Source organism: Ischnura elegans, chromosome 8, assembly GCF_921293095.1.
Source record: "Ischnura elegans chromosome 8, ioIscEleg1.1, whole genome shotgun sequence".
Classification (NCBI taxonomy): domain Eukaryota; kingdom Metazoa; phylum Arthropoda; class Insecta; order Odonata; family Coenagrionidae; genus Ischnura; species Ischnura elegans.
In genome coordinates this window covers 27,330,890-27,354,056 of record NC_060253.1, presented here as the reverse complement: position 1 = coordinate 27,354,056, position 23,167 = coordinate 27,330,890, and the positions used below count along the sequence as shown (strand labels likewise).

Sequence of the window (23,167 nt, the reverse complement as noted above, 5' to 3'; positions counted from 1 at the left end):
AGAATTTAAAAAATATAAAGAAATACATACAGTCAGGAATAACAGTAATTAAGTTAAAAGGTGCAGAAATCGTTTAGCCAATAAAATAGTAATAAATACGGTATATGTCTGAATATAGTTCCCCCCTTTTTTTCCAAAAACGTCCGTGGTAAAAGTAAAGGGGGGACTACATTCAAACGCATTTTTTAAATTATGTATTTCCTGAAACTGAAGTCTCAAAATAAGGGGGGAGGACTATATTCAGAGGGGGACTATATTCGGAGAAATACGGTACTAATGAATACAAAAAACGGGGCAGTCGTGGGACTGGCCGACAGAAGTGAAAACTGAACTAATTATTATCCATTTATTTTTTATACAGTGAAACCTCGATATAACGACACCCCACGGTGCACTAATAAACACTCGCTATAGCGAATTATCGCTTTACCGGAGGTGGAGCAAATAATAGCCACTATACCTATTGCGAACAAATATACAGGAACAAGAGTGGTGCGGCGACAGATAAACATCTATCCGATAAACGTAAGCATAAATCCAGGCGAAAGGCGATGTTTTTTTGCATCACTAAATTTCCTTACTCAAATAACGACTAACTATTCAAACAATTTATAAGCGCCACACTGAATAAAAATCATGCAAAGCATTGTTTCGTCAATCATTATATTTATCGAACGACAGTTTACCACATAAATTTGAGACTGAGCACTCCATTAACTTCATTTCTAACAGATCGCTAGCAATTACAGAGGTTAAGGAGTCTTGATGAAAGTCTTCCGGCGGTGAAACCCTCGCTATGGCGAGAGCCAACACCATAGGGTCTCGTAAAAACGAATTTTTTAACACGCTTATTATAGGGTCAATTGACGGTGCATCGGCTATCCCTCGTAATAGCGGGGGTGTCGCTATAGCCCGTACTCGCTTTAACGAGGTTCCACTGTATAGATTTAATATTATTAAAGAACTAATATTTCCAGTAATACTCATTTTTCATCAAAAATTGAAATTATTTTTTAAAGCAAACCGTTTATTATTATATTTATATTAAAATATAATATGCTTTTATTTCTTTTATTTAATATGCTTCAAACCTATAATTGTTCACTATGCACATAAAAGAAACTGCCTTAAATTGTACTGACCTGTATTTTTATAGCGTGTACACTCTTCTGCACGTTCATGCACGAGCTCTTTATATTTAATGAACTTATACAATATACACTATAGATTTTATTTTCAATTTTAATATTTTTAAAACAAGACTTTAACAGTCTGTATATTAACAATATATTAACAAAGTGTATATGTTAATCTCTATTAATAGTCTACAAAATAATATGCACTGTATAGAAAAGGTACATATGTACAGTATAGAACTAGAAGCAGACAGATGCCAGTATTCAGTATGTAAAAGTATAGCAGTGACGCAACCTATACCATTGTATACACTATATCTTGCTGTAGCGATTGCTGTGTCGGGTCGGTGATGCTCACGCGAATTCTATGCTTTTTCCCCATCCCCATCAGTGCTTAACGCCGCTAAAGAAGTTTTCACTTCAAAAAAACATACAACTTAATGAACGAAAACCAATAGGAGTTCCTCTATGGGTTTTCATGGAAGAACTCTTTGATCTCGCCCTTAATGAAAAATATACACAAAGCCATAATAACAATCTAATACCATGGTTTCAACACTGAACCATCATCAAAGTATAGCCATTGGCCGATTTGATTAAGGTATTGATTAAATTTGATATTAACAGACAGATATGAAACGATGGTTGGTTATGAATAAAATTTAAAAGAGCAGAAAATTTATGAACAGTATTTTTAATAATAAGTGAAAAACAAAGCAAATTTTCCAAGATAGTTTTCATAAACTATTACAGTTAAGAGAGAAAAAAACTTTTAAGAAGCCATCACCAGCATCTATAAAAAGTTTATTCCTCTAATATCATGACATTTCCATCACAGAAGTAGTCTATACCACTTACCTATACCACTCATCTCTTCACTGAATGAAAAAGTAGTCCCTGTGGGTGTGACAAAACTAGTCTATGAACATGATTCAAGTTTTTCTTCAGGAGACACCAGTCGCATACTACGGCTGGATTTGGTTTTGATAAATATTTCCTTATCCTGCCATAACTCCATACATAAGTTATTCCACATTGAAATGATGTTTCTTCAATTATCTTCAATATTTTTGAAAACTATTGATGTCACTTTGTTGCCAGAGCTCCCTCCAAACTGAAACTGTGGAGCAGGAATTAATGCCACTGCCTCAAAACCTGAAAAAAGTAGAGCATTAATTAGGGTAAACTGGTACTACATCATCACCAATATCAGCTAAGTGTGTACAGCATAAAAAATCTCTGTGATCATGGTATTTTTGAGTTTACACCACATTCTGATTTGGCAAGACGTGTGGTGGTAGTTTTTGGTCCCTTTTTCTGAGGGAATATGATGAAATGATTTATGACACCTTGAATGGTTCTAAGTATGTACAATTTTTCTCTCCTTTTACCCAGTATAATTCAAATACATAAATTAAAGTGGGGTTATTCCATGTTAGTTGATCCAGGCCTGAAATCCAGCAACTCAGATTTAAATTGAACTTGGCATTTTCATCCTTCCATGTAGGATGAAAACCATACAAAAATTTTCTTGGCTATCTCTAAAGGCCTGGTTACACGGTACATTAACACGTACGGGTTAATGTCTAAATGTATGAACGCGAGAATGAGTGCCAAAATGCACCTTGTAACCACCCAACTTGTGTGAATGCATGCACAGAAAATAGAACCTATTCTAATTTGGTTCATGCATTCGTACATGTTCCTTCCAGTCCACCGAAGTCATTCACACAAATGTACATGTTAATGCTAACTCGTACATGTTAATGTACCGTGTAACCAGGACTTAATAGTTATTTTCACAACCATTTCAAGCTTGAGTGACACTGCAGTTTTTCGATGAATCGGGTCTCCAAAGGAGCTTGTACCTCCAGAGGGAAATAATTTATCTCAGTATTATTTTTTGCCCAATTCCAAGACAAATTTGCAGGTTCACTAAAGAAGGCATGATTATTCCAAATATGTACTAATAGAAAATTATCCTCTGGGATATCTGTCATGCAAGCTATTTCAAAAAATAATAATGAAGATATAACCTGCCACTTGAATAATATTATTCGTTGCATGTTTACCCCTATAATGTTTGAAGATCTACGTTAAGTTAGTTAATTAAAAAAAATAGCATTGGATATGGTAATAACAATTTAAATTTGTAACATAACGTAATCATGCATTGGAATTAAAGAATAATACAAGTTTAAAGGATGTGAAAATGAAAGAATATATAGCAGAAGCTGAATATATCATGTAATGGAAGGCAAGTACGAGGGGAATGATACACAATGACTAACCCCGAGAATTCTTCACTCTAATGAGAATTTGACTTAAACTTACATCAGTATTTTCTTTAGAGACATGGTATTTTAAAAAAATAATAGTGCAGCAGAGAAAAACAGCAGATTAATAAAAAATAAAGTAAATGTAACCACTGTATAAGCAACTTTTAGACCATAACTGGATTCATTGAGTAGAAAGTGAGAAAGGAGTGAAGGGCTTCTCAAGGGCTTCTGATGCCAGAAATTTATTCATCACTGCTGATGAATAAATTTCTGAATACATGCATTCACAGGTGAAACCTAATACCTGCGTTGATTACAATATTCAAATTAAATACCTGCCGGGCAAAACGTAGCTTTCAATTCCTCTTCTGTCCAATTACAGGATGTAATGATTAGAAGTCCATTTGGTTTAAGTATTCTTTTAACACTGCTGATATATTTTTGGCGACACTGAGTTCTGTCTTCCGGTGAAAGGCTAATGGCATCATATGTCCCTTTGTCAAGAGCTACTCCAAATCTTTTCCTCTGGAAAACCTCTTCAGATGAAAGGATGTCCCAAACCTAAGAAATGAGTTTGCAAAAAATAAAAACCTTCATGAAACCGCTGCTCCACAGATTCATTACATCATCAAATATTGTAATAGATTTTCATGTAAACAGGAAAATTAATGTTAGTTGGAATTGAGAGCATTGTTGTGATTACCTGATAACTGATAGATACCTCCTCCGACTTCGCAATTCCTTTCGCAAGATCAATGGCACTCTGGGAGTAATCAACACCCGTTAAATCCTTCCATCCGTTCTCAGCCTGTGAAAATGTTACAACCACCAATCACCCTGCATTCCATTAATCCACTTTTCAACCGTTGGTATAACTTACAATGACCAATCACTTAAACTTACCAATTTCATTAAGAGCATTCCATTTCCGCAACCGAGGTCAACTACACTTTCACTTTTGTTCGATTCATTGGACTCTAGCCATCTTGGGAGACAAACATTGACAACAACCGTAAAAATTTCAGTACAAAAATAATTAGACAAAAATGAATGGATTACCTACTTCGTTATTCTAGATGCACATCCCTCACCGAACCAGATTTCCCCAACATCACCAAATTCCTTAAAGTTTTTTATTTCCATATCATACGCGTTATCCCAACTGTAAAATAAACAATAGCATCAACCATAATCGGCTAGTAATGCAAAATATCGCACCCTGAAAAACCACAGGTAATAATATCAAGCAACCAACTATTCTTTAGTTCCTAATTCCGAGGACTGTAACTCCTCGACTGACATCGCACTTCACAGAATTATTTCAGTCTAAGATACAAAAACTGCAACAGTAAAACCGGCACTCGCGAAGAAAGCATGCAGCCCGCCCCGAATAACAGCCAAACAACTGAGGGGGATTTTTCGGCAGAAACAATTGACCACCCATAACGCGATTGCCAACTCAAGGCCTAGCAGACAACGGGGAGCAGTGATAGTGGTGATAACTGTATCGACGTCAATTGAGTATTTTTCGGTGACCCTTCAGCGCGATGAACAGTCTACGAAATCATATTTCTTACAGCCTAAGAGGAGGAAAATATAATCTCTCTGGTGAGAATAAATTCAGATCTCATGTTTATGTTTTCATCGAAATTGTAAATCGAAAGTACCATATTAACTAAACTCAGCATTCATTGTTTTTTATTTCTGCAGAGATAACCTCATATTGGAGTCCATCATGCCCAAGGCATTTTTCGGCTTCGGCCAGTCCGGCCTTGAAAGAGAAAATGAACGAGAAAGCAAAAACTGGTATACTAATGATTAATATGGGAGGCCCACAAACAACTGACAAAGTTCATGATTATTTATTGAGAATCATGACTGATAGAGATATGATACAGCTTCCTGTTCAAGGGTAAGATATGCAATATGACGAGAACCGGAACTATCTCGATTTTATATCGTTGGGTTTCATCATCTTTTAAATTCTCTTGGTATGGTTGTTACAATTTTTGTGCAGTGGGTTTTAACATTCATTTTTGTCTTTGTGCTTGTTTATTTACCTTTTTTCAATCTTCAGGACATTAGGTCCGTACATAGCCCGTCGTAGGACTCCAGAGATTCAGAAGAAATATTCAGAAATTGGTGGAGGTTCACCCATACTGAAGTGGACTAAACGTCAGGTAAGGGCATGAGAGATGTTTATGATTGATCATTGACTTGTCTTTTGTCTTTGCATAGTTATTCAACAGAATCACACGCTTTTAACCGTAAATTGCCTTTTTTACTCTTAATATCTTTCAATTGGCCTGATGCCTAGCACAGTGCATCAGTGGCGCAGCGAGGGGGGGGTGGGTTTGGGGGGATAAAACCGCCCCAGAGCTCAGAGAAATTTTTAAGTTTAATAATTTTCACTTAAATCGATTGATATTACCAATAGAGTAGTGTAAGGATTAACAAAATATCCCTCAGAAAGCCGTGAAACTCACCATTTTGAACCATTTATCTTGAAATTCTGAAATTTATTAATTATGTCGCATCTACCACATCTCCCACACACCCCGGTATTAGTACCTAAACCCCCCCCCCCCAGCCTTAATTCCTAGCTGCGCCCCTGCAGTGTATAGCTTTGAAGTCCTGACTTAAACATGCCTTGCTAGGTTTCATATGATGTGTTTCAAAGGGATTTAATATGGTTTTACCCAACTCTGGGCTTATAAAATTATCATCTCTTAATTTTCCCTCATCTTTCAGCCTAAAGAAATTGTAAAAAAATAGCGAGGAGAGGGATTAAGAACTAATCATTCCCAACTTTATGTTTGCAAATTTTATTGGGAATAATCGAATATTTTTTTACCTTAAAAAGGAAGAAAGACCCAGATCATATGTATACCAGAACTGTTTTAAAGTGCATATCTACCATTCATCAATTCAAAATATTATTTACTATCTTACTACTCCTCCTATCAAGCCTGTATCTCCATACTAATCTCGATGTTGACTATTTCCTTTATGTTGCCATTTTGATCTTCTTTGATGATCATACACACTTCATAAAAAATAATTCAAAACTTGCTCAGTGGTTTTCCATGGTTAGATAGGATTGGGTTGAAGCTAGAAGTAGAGCCAGATTTAAGTGCATTAAAAGAAACAATCTGTATTTATAAGGCATTCATATATTTAAGTACCAGTTTTGTGATGATGAGGAATTAAAGTTAGTAATAAAAAATAATTTATTATTTTTACGCATCACACTTTGTACACTGCACCTTTCATAGAAGTGGTTAGAGAATGGGTTAATTCGCTGCAACCTGATTTACAATTAATTATAAGAATTTGGTGGATTGATGAGAAAAACATCAGTGAAAATGGAAAAAAAATCTTCCTCATTCTCCTGTAAGCTCAAAATAAGGAAACATGGAGGTTGCTCCCCACTTTTCATGAGTTAGTATGTTCATTAGAGTAAGGACTCAAGGACTAGGAGTAGCAGGAAAGTGGCTAAGCACTCGTAATAAGATAATTGTGATGTCATTCACTTATCAACTTATCTCAAGGATTAAAGTTGGTGTGTTTTCATCAGAAATAGGTAGCTCGGGAAGTAGGCAATGTATCGAAAAATGGAAAATTGCAAGTCTCTTTCCTTTTGTAATCTGTCACAATTTATGGTAAAATAAAATTGATGAATGGGCCCATTTAAATATTTTACCACCAATTACTCAAGAAATAAGGAGCAGATTAAAAAAACTGTTATTTGTAGGCCTTTATATTTCATAAACTTGGTATTTTCAAAAAAATAACTTTGATGAATGAGGTGAATTTTTGATTACTTAAAATAGTAATGCCTCTTCATATCCAGCCAATTATGTAGCAACTAGTTAACTATGACAATGCAATATTTCCACTGAATTTATTTTAACATGACACATTTCCTTGTGACGACTTTCTCGCGCTAGAGAATGTTGTTGTAGCAACAGAAACAAGCAGGGGGAGTCTGGGGTGGTTGGGGTCACTCGGCTGGGGCTCATGATGGGGTCCTCCTTACAGGGGGATTTCGGGGGTCCTCCCCCGGAAAATTTTAGAAAATTGCTTGTCCAGAAATAGATTTTGAAGTTATTCTGACTTAAAAACTTGATAAAAGTTAATAAAAAAAATGGAAATTTTGTAAAAGAAACAATGAAAAGTGAGAATTTCACAGCAAATAAAATTTAAACATGTATTATGGTTCTATCATCAATTTAGTGAATTTGTTCTTTGAAAATGCACTGAAATTTTTAAAAACCTCTAAAATAACCTTGTTGAAATTAATCCTTTCAAAAAAAGCATCAGTTTCTCTGTTATCCTCTGACACTTCTATTTTATTTTCTAAAGATATTTTTACAGTGAGTATGTTGCAATAGGGCAAATAATGACAATGTAGAATTTTATTATTGCAAAGAAAAACTTAGGTTCAGGTAATCCGAGTCTTTTTTATTTCACCACCTTTCAAATACCCTTCACAATAGACGTATGTGTTGTGGGGGCCCCTTATGCTTGGGGTCATCGGCGATCGCTGACCAGCCGACCTGGCCAGACTACCCCTGGTCTGACTATACTTGGGCAGGCTTGCAGGGTTACAGTCATTAGAGGGTCTGTAAGTCCGAGACTTTTCATCTGCACACCTCAGGAGAGGAGGGACAGAGGAAGGGAAAAGGTTAGGAGGCACCGCTGCCGTGAGAGCCTAACGACGCCTTCAGGGAAAGCATATGGATGGGAGGAGAAGGGCAGGGAAATCCCAATTCCGTCATCAACCCTTTCCTTCCGGTACCTACAACTGGAAAACGTTTTCTGTGCTACGAGTGGCATGAGAATATTTTATGCGTCTCTGTTATATGGAGCTCTTTTTTGGGGGTGAGTTGCCTGGGTATTTTCGTCCCTCAGATTTGGAACCCAGGTCAACCCATCCTGTGTTCCCATCCCTTACCCCGGCCACTGGACAACACCCTCTAACCCTATCATAGCACGAATCTACAGTCAACTTATTGCATTACCAGTGTTTTTTTTCAACCTAACATTGTATTTTATTTTCAATGATTTACTCTTCTAAAAGATTTTCTAACATTTTTTAAGCATAGTGGAATTTTAAAGGGTTTTCTGGCGTTAATAACAACAAAGTTAATACATACAAGGTAATAAGGCTATGAGTCTGGAAGTTTGTTATTTTTAACACTGGAATTTCATTTAAAAATTGCTTACGCACAGATCAAAACGAAGAATTCATTTCATAAAATTTCAAAAAAATTTTAGTATGCAACAAAATATATCATTGAAAAAACTATTGACAATACAACCACTTTGCAATGGATTCCTGTGGTGAGGATGATCGTAAATGAGTGGGAGGGTCGGGCTTAATTGCTGAGTCAGCCAGAACCGACGTCCGGTCGTTTGCATTGAAAAATCCGTGACAGTTATACCCGATATCAGGTCTTGTGCGTGTGAAAATGTCCGTTGGCTCCACCCGACGTTCGGTGCGAAAGTGTTAAGGTCATGAGGGCCACTACTAGAAAAGCCATAATTTAATGTTCATATGGGAAGGAAACATTTTTTTATTGAGACGAAAAACCCTACGAGTTTTTGTAAATATATTGTTGTAGCAACGGAAATGAGTTATGCTAAAATAAATTTGGTGAAAATATTGCAAAATCTAATTTAACTCAAGTGTAATAGTAACTTCCACCACATTGTCCCACACATGATACGTATCTGTTCTACTGCAGAGTAACATTTTCACATAAAGTGCTTTATTTTACAGCCTCATTGGTAATTGCATCCACCCAATTTTTTTCAGTTTTTTGTCTCCGTAAAATGATGAATCTCATTTCCAGGGGGAATTGCTTTGTGAAAAACTGGATCAGGTTTCCCCGAGCACTGCACCTCATAAGCCATATGTGGCATTTCGGTATGCTGATCCACTTACCGAGGTCACCCTAGAAGAAATGGAAAAGTAAGTAATGGAATGAAACATTTATTTAAAACTTTTGAAACAAGAAACTGCTTAAAAAATACTACATATTTTGAAGGTATGAAATGGAGGAAAACTGTGATTATGAGATTTTGGTCATGGCAAAATACATTTTTTTTTAATTTTGGAAAATATAGATTCAATAGCTGATTCTAAAATAGAGGTTTAACTTTGAATTAATATGATTTTTAGTCTTTAAGCTCCCAGCTAAATAGCGTGCACTTTTTGTGGTTAAGGCAAATGTCCTTTCTCTTCATGTGCCATGAATTTTCCTTTTGAGTTTAATTGATTGCTTTCCATGCTTTCAGGTTTTCCTCTCAAAATAAATATGCACGCATGCTTTTCACATGAAATTGTCATTGGTTGTCTCTAATTATCTGACAATGTGATTTCCATGAAATTTCACATGAAATTCAATGGAAGGCTGACCCCATAGGCGGATCCAGGGGGGGGGCACAGGGGCACGTGCCCCCCCCAGACCCTCAAAAATATGCAAGATTTTTAATACGGTCCCATTATCATTGCATTCGTTTTGTATTACGAGGTATCCTTGTGCCCCTCCCAGAACAAAATCCTGGATAAGACCTTGCTTGTGCCCCCCCCAGAAAGAAATCCTGGATCCGTCCCTGGCTGACCCTTCTAATATTTTACTCAGGTTGTAAAAATTTCACATACCCTTCACAGATTTTTCTCATAAAATTAGGATTTCATGGAATTATTACATCTTTTAAATAAAAATTTTCACTGAAATGTCCTATCTGTGCATGTTCATTTTATTAAAATTTATTATCTGTGGCTTCCTGGTGTAAGCTTATTTCAAATTTGAATTTCATGTATTTCTTAGAATTAATATCTGGTTACGTGCCTATTTTTCTTACAGTGATGGCTTGGAGAGGGTTATTGCTTTCTCACAATATCCTCAGTACAGCTGTGCAACTACTGGATCAAGCCTCAATGCTATCTATGATTTTTATTCCCGCAGGTAAGTTATGTGTATTGTGTCTCATGTCTTGATTTATTGGAAAGTTTTATTAATTTTTTAGTTGTATTTATGGTTACTTATAGGCCATAATCGCATTGACCTTCTTTCATTGTTTGGGAGATGAGATATGTAGTACATATTATTGAAATTTCCAATTATATCAGTAATATTCACAAACTTTTACATACTACCCCAAAAGTAGCCTAATTAAGTGTGGGTGTTATGACACCACCCATTTACTATAAAAATAATGTGATTTTCGCAGGTATTCGAGTACTTATTCGAATTTTTTTTTAAGTTCTTAGTTGTTTTTCAGAAAAACAAATTCCCACACCTATCCGTTTGGCTGAATATTTATTCTTTCATTTCTATTGGAACAGCAAAGCTTGGTGTTGCTGACAGTGGCCAGTGGTGCCGACTCCGTGGGGCCTGAGGGGGCCCGAGCCCCCTCAAAAATTCGTTATGGGTGTGAGGAAAAAATGTGTCAGGCTTGTCGATTTTCCCTGGAGTATCCAGATATCGAGATCCGAGTTAACAGGGTTCTAATGCTGATCATATGACTCATCTAAAATGCTTAAAAAACTTAAACCTCACTACTTATAAAATTTCCTGGGTCAAGATCACCAGTTTGCACCCCCCCAATATTTTTTGAAAGTCGGCATGTGACAGTGGCTCACGTCGCCCTGATGACTGCGTGGGATTCCCCCTTACACTCCCTCAAAACCATATCCTTTCCCTGGAGGCATTGTCGGGCTCTCATTGTGGCGGTGCGTCCTTTCCTTTTTCTCTTCCTCTCACCATGTGTTCGGGCGTAAAATTCTCGAACTCAAGTCCTGGGCCTCGGGAGTGTATCCCCGCAAGCCCTCCCTGGATACTCGTTTCTGCCTTTGTCTACGAGCCAGGCCTGGGCAAAATACAGTCCGAAGAGTATTTGAAATTCAAAATATGGCTCCAAATGTATTTGAAATGCAAAATATAAAATACTTTTTACAAAAATACAAAATAGTATTTTAAATACCTTTTCAAATACAAAATACATATGCACAAAATAATAATAATAATAATTTATTTATTTGCCAGATGACAAGTATTGTATGTACATACATTGTATATGGCACGTCATGAATACAAAATCAAGTTATATACAAAATGGCAGTTTAAATTCAGAGGCAGTTATAAAGATAAATATTCATCAACGGAGTGGAAACATTTGGATAATAAAAAGATTTTACTCTTAGTTTTGAAAGTCGACAAACTCATAGGTGCTTTTAGGTTCTTCGGAAGCTTGTTATAAAACCTTGGAGTCATTGTTCTAAAGCCACAGATAGCTTTCTTAGTACGTACAAATGGGACATGCAAGTCTCCTCTCTCAAGCAAGACGAGCAAGTCTCTCAAAAACTAAGAGATCTTAAAAAAATATAACCTGCCTTGGCTCGCTAAGCAAAAGTATATTGCAATTGTATTTTTTATTTTAGAATGGAAAATAAAAGAAACATTAATTACCAAAACAAAAAACAAAATTTTTGTTTTGGTTACTAATGTATATATTAAAAATTTTGAGGCAGCAAAATTGATAAAGTGTTATAGATGCCTCTTGTTAACCAGCGTCGGAACGGCGTTCCGGCACTGGTTAACAAAAGCCGCCACCATGACACCACTGTACTCTACCTATTTTAAAATACTAATATTTTAAAAAACTTGTATTTGAAGTACTGCCCAGCCCTGCTACTAGTATACTTTTTATATACTATATTCTTTGTATTTACTTAAACATCCTAGTACTTTGCAGTGCATTTTTACTTTTTGAGGTACAAAATAATGCTCATGTTAAATCCCCAGGAAAGAGCCGTCCAATATGAAATGGAATCTTATTGAGAGGTGGTCCACGCATCCCCTTCTTGTCAAGACTATTGCCGAGAGGATTAAGGAGCAGTTGAAAGAATTTCCGGAAGATGTTCGTGGAGAAGTTATGATCCTCTTTTCTGCACACTCACTTCCTCTTAAGGTACTCAAAATTTTGCTTCATTTTGCTCAATATTTAATGGATGAATATTCCTTAGCCTTTTAATAATTTATATCAAACTTGTTGTTGTGGGAGAGAGTTGAATGTGCACGTTTTTTTTTATTCTGAGGTGTTTGCTTCCCTCAAACACTTTCCTCCATCAAAGCAATGGAAAGGCATTGATTGCGATTCATTTCTCATCATTAGTGTATTCATTATATTCAAATTATTTGGCTTTAGAAACCCTAGTTTAGACGAATGTTAATGGTCAATTTTAACCTCATTTGAAAAAGGCCAGATTGGAACTCATGCGATGCCACTCCATGTGACGTCACAGGGACCTAGATTCTCTATGAGTAGTAAGGAGTTTTACATCGTTTGAGATTACCAATGCATGCATGAGGCATTATTTCCTCTAACGTACTGCCTAAATAGTTGAATTGCTCAACCTGCTCAAGTTTTTCACCACCCACCTTTATCTTAAGTCTTACATTCCTTGCTCGTGATGCTTTACAAAACCGCATAACCTTAGTTTTCTTGTGATTAATCCTCATCCCGGGGGGGGAAACATCTCTTAATAATCATGTATTAAAATTGCCTGAAGTCAGAAAGTTTCCTTCGTTTGATAGGGTATTATCTATAATCCTTATTTAAACCAAGTGCTGCTTACCTGCTAGCATCCTGCATCGTAGCGGCACTCATAGCCTCGCACCAAGGTGGCCTCACACGGCAGCAGCCAGAACCAGAATGACATCACATGGGCTTTTCCAATCATTCATACTTAGCTGTCGCGTTTTCGGGCGCTTGAAAATTTTCACTTTTCATTTAATCACGAAAAATAGATATCATTTAAAAATCTTAAAGCATGAAATACATGCTCCACGAGTAATAATCTTTCAATTTAGGCAATGAAAAATAAAAGAACCCACTCTATTTGTGTTAACGAAGCATGGAAGAAGAGTGCTTGTATAAAATTACTGTGTTATTGCGTGTTTCAAAAATTTCAAGCTAATTCAAAATTGACCTAATCCCATGCTAATTTTCACATTTGCTTAACGAGGTAACCCTGATTTTGTCTATTTACCCTGTCATTGAACAATAGGTATTGGAATCGCAAGCTGTGTGCTCTCTGCAGATAATGTATTTATAATTTTTTTTACAGTAATTTTTTCAAAGCAGTTCAACATAATATGTATGCACTGAGTGGAAACTTAGGTTAACAGTCACTTTACCCTGCGTTTTATAGTAACTTGAAATGGACGATAGCACTTTTATACTTATATTAATGGAATTTGTGAAATAATTTTGCTTGCCCTCATTCTCTCAGCTACATATTTTGTTTCTAAGTAGACAACGACCTCATTAACCTCTGAATATGAACAGTTAAAAGTCATATGTAGTTACAATATGTGAAAATGAATGATGGCTGTAAAAAATAAACTTAAAGGTAATCTTTACCAGTAACTCACAATCTGCCACGCCCCCTCTCTGCATGCAAGTACATACATAGTTCCTCAATTTTTTTTCAGGCAGTGAATAGAGGGGACACGTATCCCTCTGAAGTTGGTGCTACGGTGCAGGCCGTAATGGGAGAGCTCAAGTTTTCTCATCCATATTCTCTGGTGTGGCAATCGAAGGTAGGGCCCCTTCCATGGCTAGGCCCATTCACTGATGATGCTCTAAAAGGTGAGAGTTGTTTTTGATGAATTTCGATGTGTATGCCCTTAAGATTACTTTTTTTACTTCACTAAGGATAGTAGAGCTGTCATGAGCCAAGGTCCTAAGTTAAGGGGTTCAAAGTTGGGAGAAACAGGGAAATAAAATTAACTTTTTACATTTTGCAGTGAATATTTATTAACACTGACCATAGTTTTGATACTGTCACCGTTATCATCATAGAAATATTGAAACCATGGTCAGTGTTAATGAATATTCTCTGAATAGCGGGATACTCATTACATTGGGATGGAATGTCATTTAATTCATACTAATTTTCCTGAGCTGGATTATAAATTCTTCATTTCAGGTTATGTTAAACAAGGGAAGAAACATTTTATCTTAGTTCCTGTCGCATTTGTCAATGAGCACATTGAGACCCTCCATGAGATGGACATTGAATACTGCCATGATCTTGGAAAGGAGGTAAGTTGTCTCTAGTTCACTTGTACTTTTATATTAATATTGTAATTGTTATGGAATGAAATGAAAATTTGATGAATTAAAATCTTTAGCCGAGCTGCATCTGTTGTGTTTGTATTTTGGTTTTAGTTAATTTATTTGTCGATAATTTTAATAGCCTAAGTGGCCAATTTTGTAAGTTATCATCTCTCACTAGACTATGTAATCACTTAAATGCTGGCTCACCAAATAGTGAACATGCGTACATTCTTTTCTATTTATTCTGCCTCACTCTCCATTGCTTTATATGCCTACTCGTTCCCTAAACAACTTGCTTTTCAATTAAAACATTCTAAATATTACAATAGATTCTCCAACCGGCTGCTGGAAGAAGGGGGGCACAAGAGCGTGCACCCCCCTTTTGCGGGGCCACCCGTATTGCCAAAAATAGCAGAACCACAATTGTAACTTTTTTATATCATTAGATGGCATTGTCTTGAATATGTGTATCATCACTTTAATTAAAAAATTCTGAAGCTTTGCATGTGACTTGATTATTTTTTATTACGATAAAAGTAAAGGTAACTCAAGGTATCTTTTGTGCCCCCCTTTGAGTTTTCTCTGTATCCGCTACTGGACTTAGTGCTATTTTTTCTATAAACCAGCCATAAAAATTGAATACAGAGTGTGATGCACCAAATATCATTTACTTCCTATTACTGAAGAATGTATGTATGTATGTGGTTGATATTGTCATCTTGAGTCTTTTGTTTTACAGTTGGGTGTCAATATGATTCGCCGTGCTGCTGCTCCCAACGACCACCCTCTGTTTATTGACGCTCTTACTGACATTGTGCTCGGTCACCTGAAAGGAAGTAGCCCTTCCATTGGTCCCAAGTTTCTTACCCGATGTCCACACTGCGTGAATGCACGTTGTGGTCTCACCAAAACATGGTTCAAGAAAGTATGCGGGCAAAATAAATAGTGACCCTTACATGTAACTACTGTTCTATACGCTGCATGATATTTCAATGCTAGAAAAATTCATTTGCAATCTCAAATAATGAAATTCCAAATCGTACATGTGTACGTATTGGCAGTTGAATAACTTTCTTTTATCAGCATTTACAATGTACTCAGTTCAATTTGGCTGAAAAAGGAGGGATGGTAAAGACCAGTAATAATTTGCTACCTGATTGGAGGTGCGAATCTTTGGGTGTGACAATAGCCGCCTCGAACAACTTTCATGAAGCTAGAAGTGACTGTGATCTTGTTGTCTGTTAACTAAAAATCTTTCTATGAGCCACTATTCCCAAACAATTTTATAAGCCATGAAATTGTTTTCCTTGAGTTGGATAACTTATCACTATCATAAGTAGCTCTATTTAAAAAGAGCAATATTTTTAGAATCTGTTGAATAGACTTTTCTTGTTTCATGTAACTTTTGTACTGTTTGTCCTTTTTTCAATAAAAGAATGAAAAATATAACAATCTAGCTGTACCATAAATTTGTAATTAATAAATTGAAATAACCATTATGAATTTAAGTCTTCATATTCAACATATTTATTTTTTAAGTATTAGACATAAAATACTTTCACTAGAGAAATAAAATTTAAAAAATATAAAATAAGGACAGACTCTCAGGCAGAGGACAGAAGATTTCATTCAGCTCACAAGGATAGCTTCACAAACAATGGCCAGTACCCTTCAAAGGGTGCGGAGACATTGTATAAACCATTCAGAAAACGTGTATGTCCTTTCATCACGGTATGCTTATAAATAAGGGCAAATCCAAAACCACTAGGTAATTATGAAACTTACAACTTTGCACAGCTATTCTTGACACAAGCTCCAACGTCCTCAACTCCAAAGTCAAAAAAAACATAAAGAGTGCAAGAATTGAGTTGAGTAAGAGTTAACACAATTTCAAGCACTAGAGAATATTTTTCCATTAATAAAAAAAGAGCACAAAATTTACACCATCGAGCACTGCTCTTCCTGAAAATTCCATATAAATCTGTTCAGAATCACCTATACACAAAGGAGGAGGATAGGGAGAAGAGAGAGGGTTACAAATTCCTACGACAAAACGAGGATCACCGAGGAACTAACAACGTGTGGGATAGCTAGGGAAATGGGGAATGGAAAGTGAAACCCATTTCTTGCTCCCCAACAAAGAGTCTTCCTGCACGTTCCTTCAGACGGCCCTCTGCGGAGAGGGCTGACTACTCGGTGAGGGCGCAGACTGTGGCCCTGGGGAGGCAACTGGGGGAGGCCCTGGAGGCCCACCCACCTCCGGTGGTGTCTGCCGTGGCGGACCTTGTTGCCAGCCGAGCATCGGGCCTTGCGGAGGTGGACCTTGTTGAGGGGTCTGTTGAGGAGGTGGTGGAGGAGGCTGTTGCTGAGGTGGAGGCCCTTGCGGCTGCTGCTGCGGTTGCACGGGCGGAGCTTGCTGCACCGGTGGGGGCTGTTGCGGAATGGCTTGCGGAGGCGGCGGTTGCTGGGGTGGTTGTGGAGGGGGTGGCACAGACTGTTGCGTAGGGGGTGGGGCTTGTTGTTGCGGAGGAGCAGGGGAGGGCACGGTTTGTTGCTGCGCCTGTGGTGGGGGAGGCTGGAGTGAAGGGGGTTGTGGTTGCATTGGGGTTGGTTGCTGGGGATGAGGGGGTTGCGGCTGCATTTGCGCTTGTGGTGCAGGGGGTGGCGGCTGCTGTTGTGGTGGAGGAGGTTGTTGGGGTGGTTGTGCTCCAGGATGCGATGGCCCTGTACCCTGTGTGGTTGGGGGCATGCCGCCTGGGGGGGGACCACCAAGACCAACCTGTTGCTGCATCGGAAAAAAATGAGATTTTACTAGAGACTGATCATAAAGCCCACAAACCTAACTGAATATTAATGATTTTGAGCATTATAGACGTGAAAAATCTAGGTAGGCCTAAAATTATTTTATGGACAAAAATGTTAGCTGTAATGAGATCGATGGAATAAATCTTAAAGTAAAAAAATAACTAAAAAATTATGCCCTTACCGGCTGAGATGGTGGCATTTCAGATGCCATTAGACGTTGATGAGCTTGGTGCCTGGCACGGAATTCCGCCGCTTTCAACTGCTCCAGGTGGAACTGTTGCCTCTCTGCTATGAGCTGCTGCCTCTGATATTCCAGTCCTTCCCGTTCCCTCTCCATCGTCGTCTCCAGCTCTTCAAAGTGCCGCAGCTTAATCTCCAACTTCTTCATTTGCGTCTCCACCAACAATGCCACCAGACTTTTGATCTTCCTCTCCTCAACCGCAGCAAGGTGCTTCGCCTTGACTGCCGCAGATGCCAGAGCGGCCGCTGCGGCTCCTTGCAGCCTCGCTTCCGTCGCAGTTTTGTCCTCGGGTGTCTCTTTGGTGGGGGCGGCATCCTTCTCGGCACCCTCTTTTGCCTCCTCCTTCGTCTCCGACTCCTCCTCTCCCGTTCCTTCCTTTTCCGCCCCTTCCTTCGCCTCTGCTTTCTCCTTGGCTCCCGACGAGGAATCTTCCTTCCCATCAACCTCCATCGGCTCCTCCTCGTCCCCGCTCTTCTTCTCCTTCTTTTGCTGTTCCCCTCCTGCCTCCTCTTTAGCTGGAGTAGTGGCTGACGCAGGGGTGACTGCGGCCCCCTCGCCCTCCTTGGCGGTTGATGTGGTCGTGGTGGCAGGTGTGGTCGTAGTTGTGGTGGTAGTCGTAGTAGCTGTGGCTGCCGTTGTGGTGGCACCTGCATCTTTCTCTTCTTTTACAGCTGGAGTCTTCTCTTTCTCAGCCTCTTCCTCTTTCTCTACAGCTGTTCCAGCTATGCCACTCTGAAATATAAGGTGCACCATATGGTTAAGAATGTGCTTGTTCACCAATTTCAAATAAATGTTGACTGTGTAGAGTTGAAAAGTAAAGAGACCCATATTTTTCTGTTTGTTTAATCTTTCGCCTACTTTTCAAGCCGTTTGTAGCATAGATACAGAAGTCTCATTACTCCTAACAGAAATACCCTTATGAAACATAATTTTTTGCTATGCTTAATGAGAAATGTTTCAAGTTTACTTTGATATCTGCTCTAGAAGACACTGAGTAGTGGGAAATAACTCCCGATATATTTTAGAGAATTTCTTCATTGGATAAATAACCATCCAATGAGGAAATGGTATCAACGATTGATTTTGCCTCACTCAGGCATGTTTACTAGGCAACCAGTCAAGGTCAAACTAGAGAGGAAGGAAGTGCAGAAGTGGGAAAAGTAGAAGTAGAGATGAAGCGAGTAGAGATTGCAAGATTCACAACCAAGTGCTCGCCTATGTAGACAGTTAGTAGGAGAGTATAGAGCAGTGCAAATACAAGAAGGATGACATTATGTATCACAGCTAAAACGAGCCACATAAATAATGAAAATTACATGAACTTTAAATGACAGTTTGGATTATCCATGTTTTCTGATTATTCGCACCGCCTCTTCTCATTGTTAGCCCAAATAATCCCAAGTTTTCTAGAGTTTCATCAATACCTTCATTGTAACCCTCACTTTCTATTTATGTCACATAACATTCTTTCAGCGAGAACTGTAGCAAATTGTATTTGTTTCCGATTAATATTATTACAATTAAAAAGACATTCTATTATCCCACCCAATGATATACAATATATCCCAAGAAATCAAGGGGCATTAGCATTAACATCTGGGTTCCAAATCAAAAAACAAAACATGATTGGTGAAGAGAAAAAATGTGATCTGCCAAGAAACTCAACTAACCTGTGCTAATCCAGCGGAGGGGTCAAACTTTCCTTCAGCAGCCGAGGCTTCCACATTCTTCACATGAGCGTCAACTAGAGCAGCTGGGACCTCATCCTAGAAAAAAATATTTCCAATTGGTTAGGATACAAATCAATTTCTCTTGTGGTAATTATTTCCTGATTCGTAAATTAATACATATCTTATTCTTTTAGGAGATAGGTCAATATTTATTTTATTCGACTAATCCTCTTTTCAAATTTTACCTAATTCATTGTTGCATCTTCAGAGACAGAATTTTTCATGAGAATTTTTCTAACACACAACTTGAACTCTTTAAAACCTTCACTGAAATTTTTAAAAGTTCTCAAAAAGTTCAGGTGGCACAGTTACTCCTTTTTAAGGACAATATACATAGTAAGTACATATTAAGTACAATGTACAGTATAATGGATCTTAAGGCACATATTATTCAAATATATTTCTTCAAAGTTTGAACCAAAGATGAGATGAATATTACAAACAGCTTTTCCCGATTTGTGATATTTCTGATTTGGAATCAGATATCCTCGTCATATTCTAAGGTAAATATGGTAAAATATATGAGAACAAAACTTCTAAGTTATACAACTCGAGAGACCAAACTCATCAAAACAATGAGCTTACCTTAATGTTAGCAAACTCCTCCATTGCCGCTTTGGCAGCAGCTGCAGCAACCCTTGGGTCAACAACTGATGCAAGGAAAGCCACAGTGGACATTATGGGATTGCCTGCTTTGCTGAATGGAATGGGTTGATAGGCCAACGGTCCAAGAGCTCCTCCTATCAAAGAATTATGTTTTTCTTAGAACATTGAAAATTTTGACGTAGTTTACCTCAATGTATCATATGACTTTCACAATAACATTTTGAAACACGCTTTACAATAGGGTAGTTTCCAACCAATATTTTCAATTTTATCACACGTCAATAGTGTCCTGAGGGGACATTTTTCACCATACGATTTTAAAATGAGGTTTACCATTTTTCCTAATTAATTGAAAAATGAAAATTCCAGCCCACATTACTCAACACTTCTGGAGGATAATGGGTAATCTCAAGGGAAACAGCAATGACCCCCATGCCATTGCCTACCTTACCAAGTGCCTGCGGACAACAAGCAATGGAATACTGCAAGCAAGCACGGTGGGAATGGTTTTTGGCTAAAACTATAATGATTGAGCAATAGCTGAAGTTATAGATATTGAAAATTGACGAGAGAATCCAATCCTGCATCATGAAGTCTTTTGTCGCGATAGTTTGAAAAAACTTAAACTCATTGCACTCTTCAAAGCTTGTGCCAAGCCCATTGGACTTAAAATATGATTTCCTGTGGTGTTTTTTTTAAGGCTACGAAGTCCATTTTCTTGCTTAGTTCTTCATCAATTAATCGATAGATTTCAAGAACAGTGTAAACATCACAGCTTGCTACAACTAATTCGAGATGGTAATAACAAAGCTTTAGAGGGTATAAAGATTGTAACATTTTTTAACAGTGCCTTTAGATACAAGAAACTTTTTTTTTCAAAGAAAACACTTGGGGTAAAACTGTCTTTCAGAGGCTTTAGAGAATAGGCTTTAAATTTCCCTTCTTTCTTTAAATAGCCACTACATAATATAAAATAAATTCAATAAAAAAGTCTATAAAATTACCACATCCATTCAAAATCCCTTTTACTATGGCATTATTGCAAAGAATAATTTTTCTCTGGATTTTTAGTGGCCCATCAATAAGCAGACAACATAAGCCATAAAATTATAAAAATATTAAATGCCATTAATCTATGACAATTACCTCCTAATTCTGCATCCTCGAGATAGGGATCTTCAATTGGTAACCTCAAGAAGTGAAGTATGCACTCATCCTGAGTACGAGAGCCAACGTGCTCACATACTTTGTTCCAGTCATCTTTGTGCATTTCCAGGCCTTCCAGCAGCAGGAGTGTCTCTTGGTCCGTCCATTCCCTCGTCATGTTAGCAGCAGTTTTGTTGCGCAATGCCGCTGGCTTCCGGGCGTACCTGAAGGGAAGCACAAAATGCCATGAAACATATCCAAGTTTTCAAAAAACAAGTACATAAACTTCCCACGCTTCACTTGGTGGGAAAGTCCCAAGCCATTGAATTCAAAATGCCAATTAAATTTGGAAGGAAAATATCTATGAAACAGGTTGTTCGATTGTCTTGGACAATCATCAACAAGGAGGAAATCAGGCGTGACTCACAGGGGGCAAGGCCAAGAGCATCTAGACGCGCAGTCATGTGTTCGGGTGCAAAGTGAAAAGGAAAAAATTTACCATAAAAAAACGAATCACTTCACATTCTTGTGAGTGAGTGCAAATAAAGTTACTTGTTAAATGCGGTGCTTAAGAAAACGTCTGTTGCTGTATAGCAACTAGGCAGAGGTTTCCCTCTCCAACAGTTGCTTAGTACATATGCCCTTGGGGCTTTCTCATTACAAATTTAGCAGACTCTGCAATATCATGACAGGTTATCATCAGCAATTTTCCTAAAAATTACACATGCGAAAATATGACTCTTAGGAGGAATATTGATGACTGAAGTAAAACACAGGACCCAACCAAAGTTAAGTTATAAGTATTTGAACAATACTCAATCAAGGCACACCTGACCAGCAAACAAGAGATCCACGTTAAAATCTCAAATGACTTTTTCATAGCAAATTCCACTCTAGGTGTACACGACTTAGCACCCCTGCACGTGAGTGAGAATAAAGTTATTTGTCACATACAAAGCTTTCTACTTTTTGGATTCCACACTATGTGCAAAAAGAAATACTCCTTGATATGATTTAAGACCTATGGTTATAATTCCATCCCTTTTTGTACTCATAGAATAGCTCAAACACAAAATATCAATGTTTACATGTGATTCCCAAACACATTATTAAAATACCTTCACCTCTATCAAGTCTTCAAACAATTTGCACAACATTTAAGAGCCAGGTTATTTCAAGGCAATAGGAGTGGATAGTACAATAAAAAACACACCCAAAAAATGTTGACAGAATGCGAATTTGTAAAAGATGAGTACACTTACTGGTCAAGACGTAGACCAAAATTGGAACTGGATATATCAGTGGTCGAAGAATCATTTGGCCTGGCTGTGGCGTTAGCTGCACCGCCTTCCCTGCGTTGTGCACCATCCAAATCCAAGAGTGCTTTTGCCGCCGATGGTTGTGGAGTTTTGGGTGGGTTGACAGGTTGGAGTCCAGATGGCGTGTCGGCGAGGACGTGGAAGTGAGAAGTAGGAGGGGGACCCATTGGCGTCGGCCTCCCGTCAGCGTCCACCTGCACGATAAAACCAGGTTCCTAATGATAGCAACCACGTTTTGAGAAAAATTTCCACTCCAGGATCAGCATGATTCATACAAAAATATGAGTGCAAGCGGTGCCATACCAATAAATCTGCAGATAAACCAGGATTAAGTCTGTAAAATTATGACCTCAGAGAAAGGAATATCCAGAATGCTCACCAAGGAAGGGTTTATACCAAATTTTCATTTTCAATTTCCCTGGCGGTATTGTCTGGTCTGTCAATGAATAGTTGCTGTCAATTTTCCAAAAATACTTCACTTCGACAACAGTTTCAATACATTTTATATTATCTTCAATTGATTCTTATTCCTGAAGATGATTCACAATGTATTGAAACCGGAAACGAAGTAAAATTAAAGTATTCGAGGAAAATTGCCAGTAACTTGTGATTTACTAATAGCAGGTTCCATGAGAGCCATCACAGAGTTTGCATTTTCAATGTTTCACTTTGAGATAGATACAATTCAATGCTACGATGGCAATAAGTAAATTGAATAGGTGACAGGTTCATAAGATGTGGATTAACTTCTCAGACTTTAATCATCAAA

At 37.8% G+C, this 23,167-nt stretch overlaps 3 protein-coding genes across 6 annotated transcripts in view; 1 reads left to right on the top strand and 2 right to left on the bottom strand.

Moving 5' to 3' along the window:
* The window catches only part of LOC124163689 (EEF1A lysine methyltransferase 2), a 47,204-nt gene extending 42,385 nt beyond the window's left edge, over positions 1 to 4,819 (bottom strand). The window contains exons 1-6 of one of the 2 annotated variants that reach the window (XR_006865827.1): positions 4,671 to 4,819; positions 4,479 to 4,577; positions 4,319 to 4,400; positions 4,119 to 4,223; positions 3,751 to 3,976; positions 1,995 to 2,291 (exon numbers count right to left, since the gene is read on the bottom strand). Coding sequence is in view for 1 of the 2 variants with exons in the window: in XM_046540754.1 (XP_046396710.1) it covers positions 2,188 to 2,291; positions 3,751 to 3,976; positions 4,119 to 4,223; positions 4,319 to 4,400; positions 4,479 to 4,577; positions 4,671 to 4,717 (663 nt within the window). In the remaining variant the exon portion in view is untranslated. Of the gene's footprint in view, positions 1 to 1,814; positions 2,292 to 3,750; positions 3,977 to 4,118; positions 4,224 to 4,318; positions 4,401 to 4,478; positions 4,578 to 4,670 lie in introns of those variants that run through there. The other variant, XM_046540754.1, reaches the window with a different exon arrangement.
* A 46-nt stretch (positions 4,820 to 4,865) lies between these two features.
* On the top strand, positions 4,866 to 15,654 carry LOC124163687 (ferrochelatase, mitochondrial). Its single transcript, XM_046540751.1, has 9 exons — positions 4,866 to 5,023; positions 5,126 to 5,327; positions 5,493 to 5,595; positions 9,274 to 9,392; positions 10,291 to 10,392; positions 12,232 to 12,397; positions 13,924 to 14,080; positions 14,421 to 14,536; positions 15,291 to 15,654. Exons 1-9 carry the CDS (start codon positions 4,963 to 4,965, stop codon positions 15,495 to 15,497), a joined length of 1,233 nt encoding a protein of 410 aa, XP_046396707.1. The 5' UTR covers positions 4,866 to 4,962; the 3' UTR covers positions 15,498 to 15,654.
* A 393-nt stretch (positions 15,655 to 16,047) lies between these two features.
* Positions 16,048 to 23,167, bottom strand: part of LOC124163686 (SWI/SNF complex subunit SMARCC1) — a 28,450-nt gene continuing 21,330 nt past the window's right edge. Inside the window, exons 12-17 of one of the 3 annotated variants that reach the window (XM_046540749.1) lie at positions 22,342 to 22,613; positions 21,080 to 21,303; positions 19,913 to 20,067; positions 19,268 to 19,363; positions 17,538 to 18,329; positions 16,048 to 17,330 (exon numbers count right to left, since the gene is read on the bottom strand). In XM_046540749.1, the coding sequence (XP_046396705.1) occupies positions 16,713 to 17,330; positions 17,538 to 18,329; positions 19,268 to 19,363; positions 19,913 to 20,067; positions 21,080 to 21,303; positions 22,342 to 22,613 (2,157 nt within the window). In that variant the 3' untranslated portion in view covers positions 16,048 to 16,712. Of the gene's footprint in view, positions 17,337 to 17,537; positions 18,330 to 19,267; positions 19,364 to 19,912; positions 20,068 to 21,079; positions 21,304 to 22,341; positions 22,614 to 23,167 lie in introns of all 3 variants that reach the window. The other 2 variants (XM_046540748.1, XM_046540750.1) reach the window with 2 other exon arrangements.

What these genes read in the sequence shown, in the direction of transcription:
- LOC124163687 (XM_046540751.1), top strand. Translation starts at nt 4,963, where the DNA reads ATGAACAGTCTACGAAATCATATTTCTTACAGCCTAAGAGGAGGAAAA. An exon ending in TATGATTTTTATTCCCGCAG is followed by an intron (nt 10,393 to 12,231) that starts GTAAGTTATGTG and finishes TTAAATCCCCAG; the next exon opens with GAAAGAGCCGTCCAATATGA. An exon ending in CACACTCACTTCCTCTTAAG is followed by an intron (nt 12,398 to 13,923) that starts GTACTCAAAATT and finishes ATTTTTTTTCAG; the next exon opens with GCAGTGAATAGAGGGGACAC.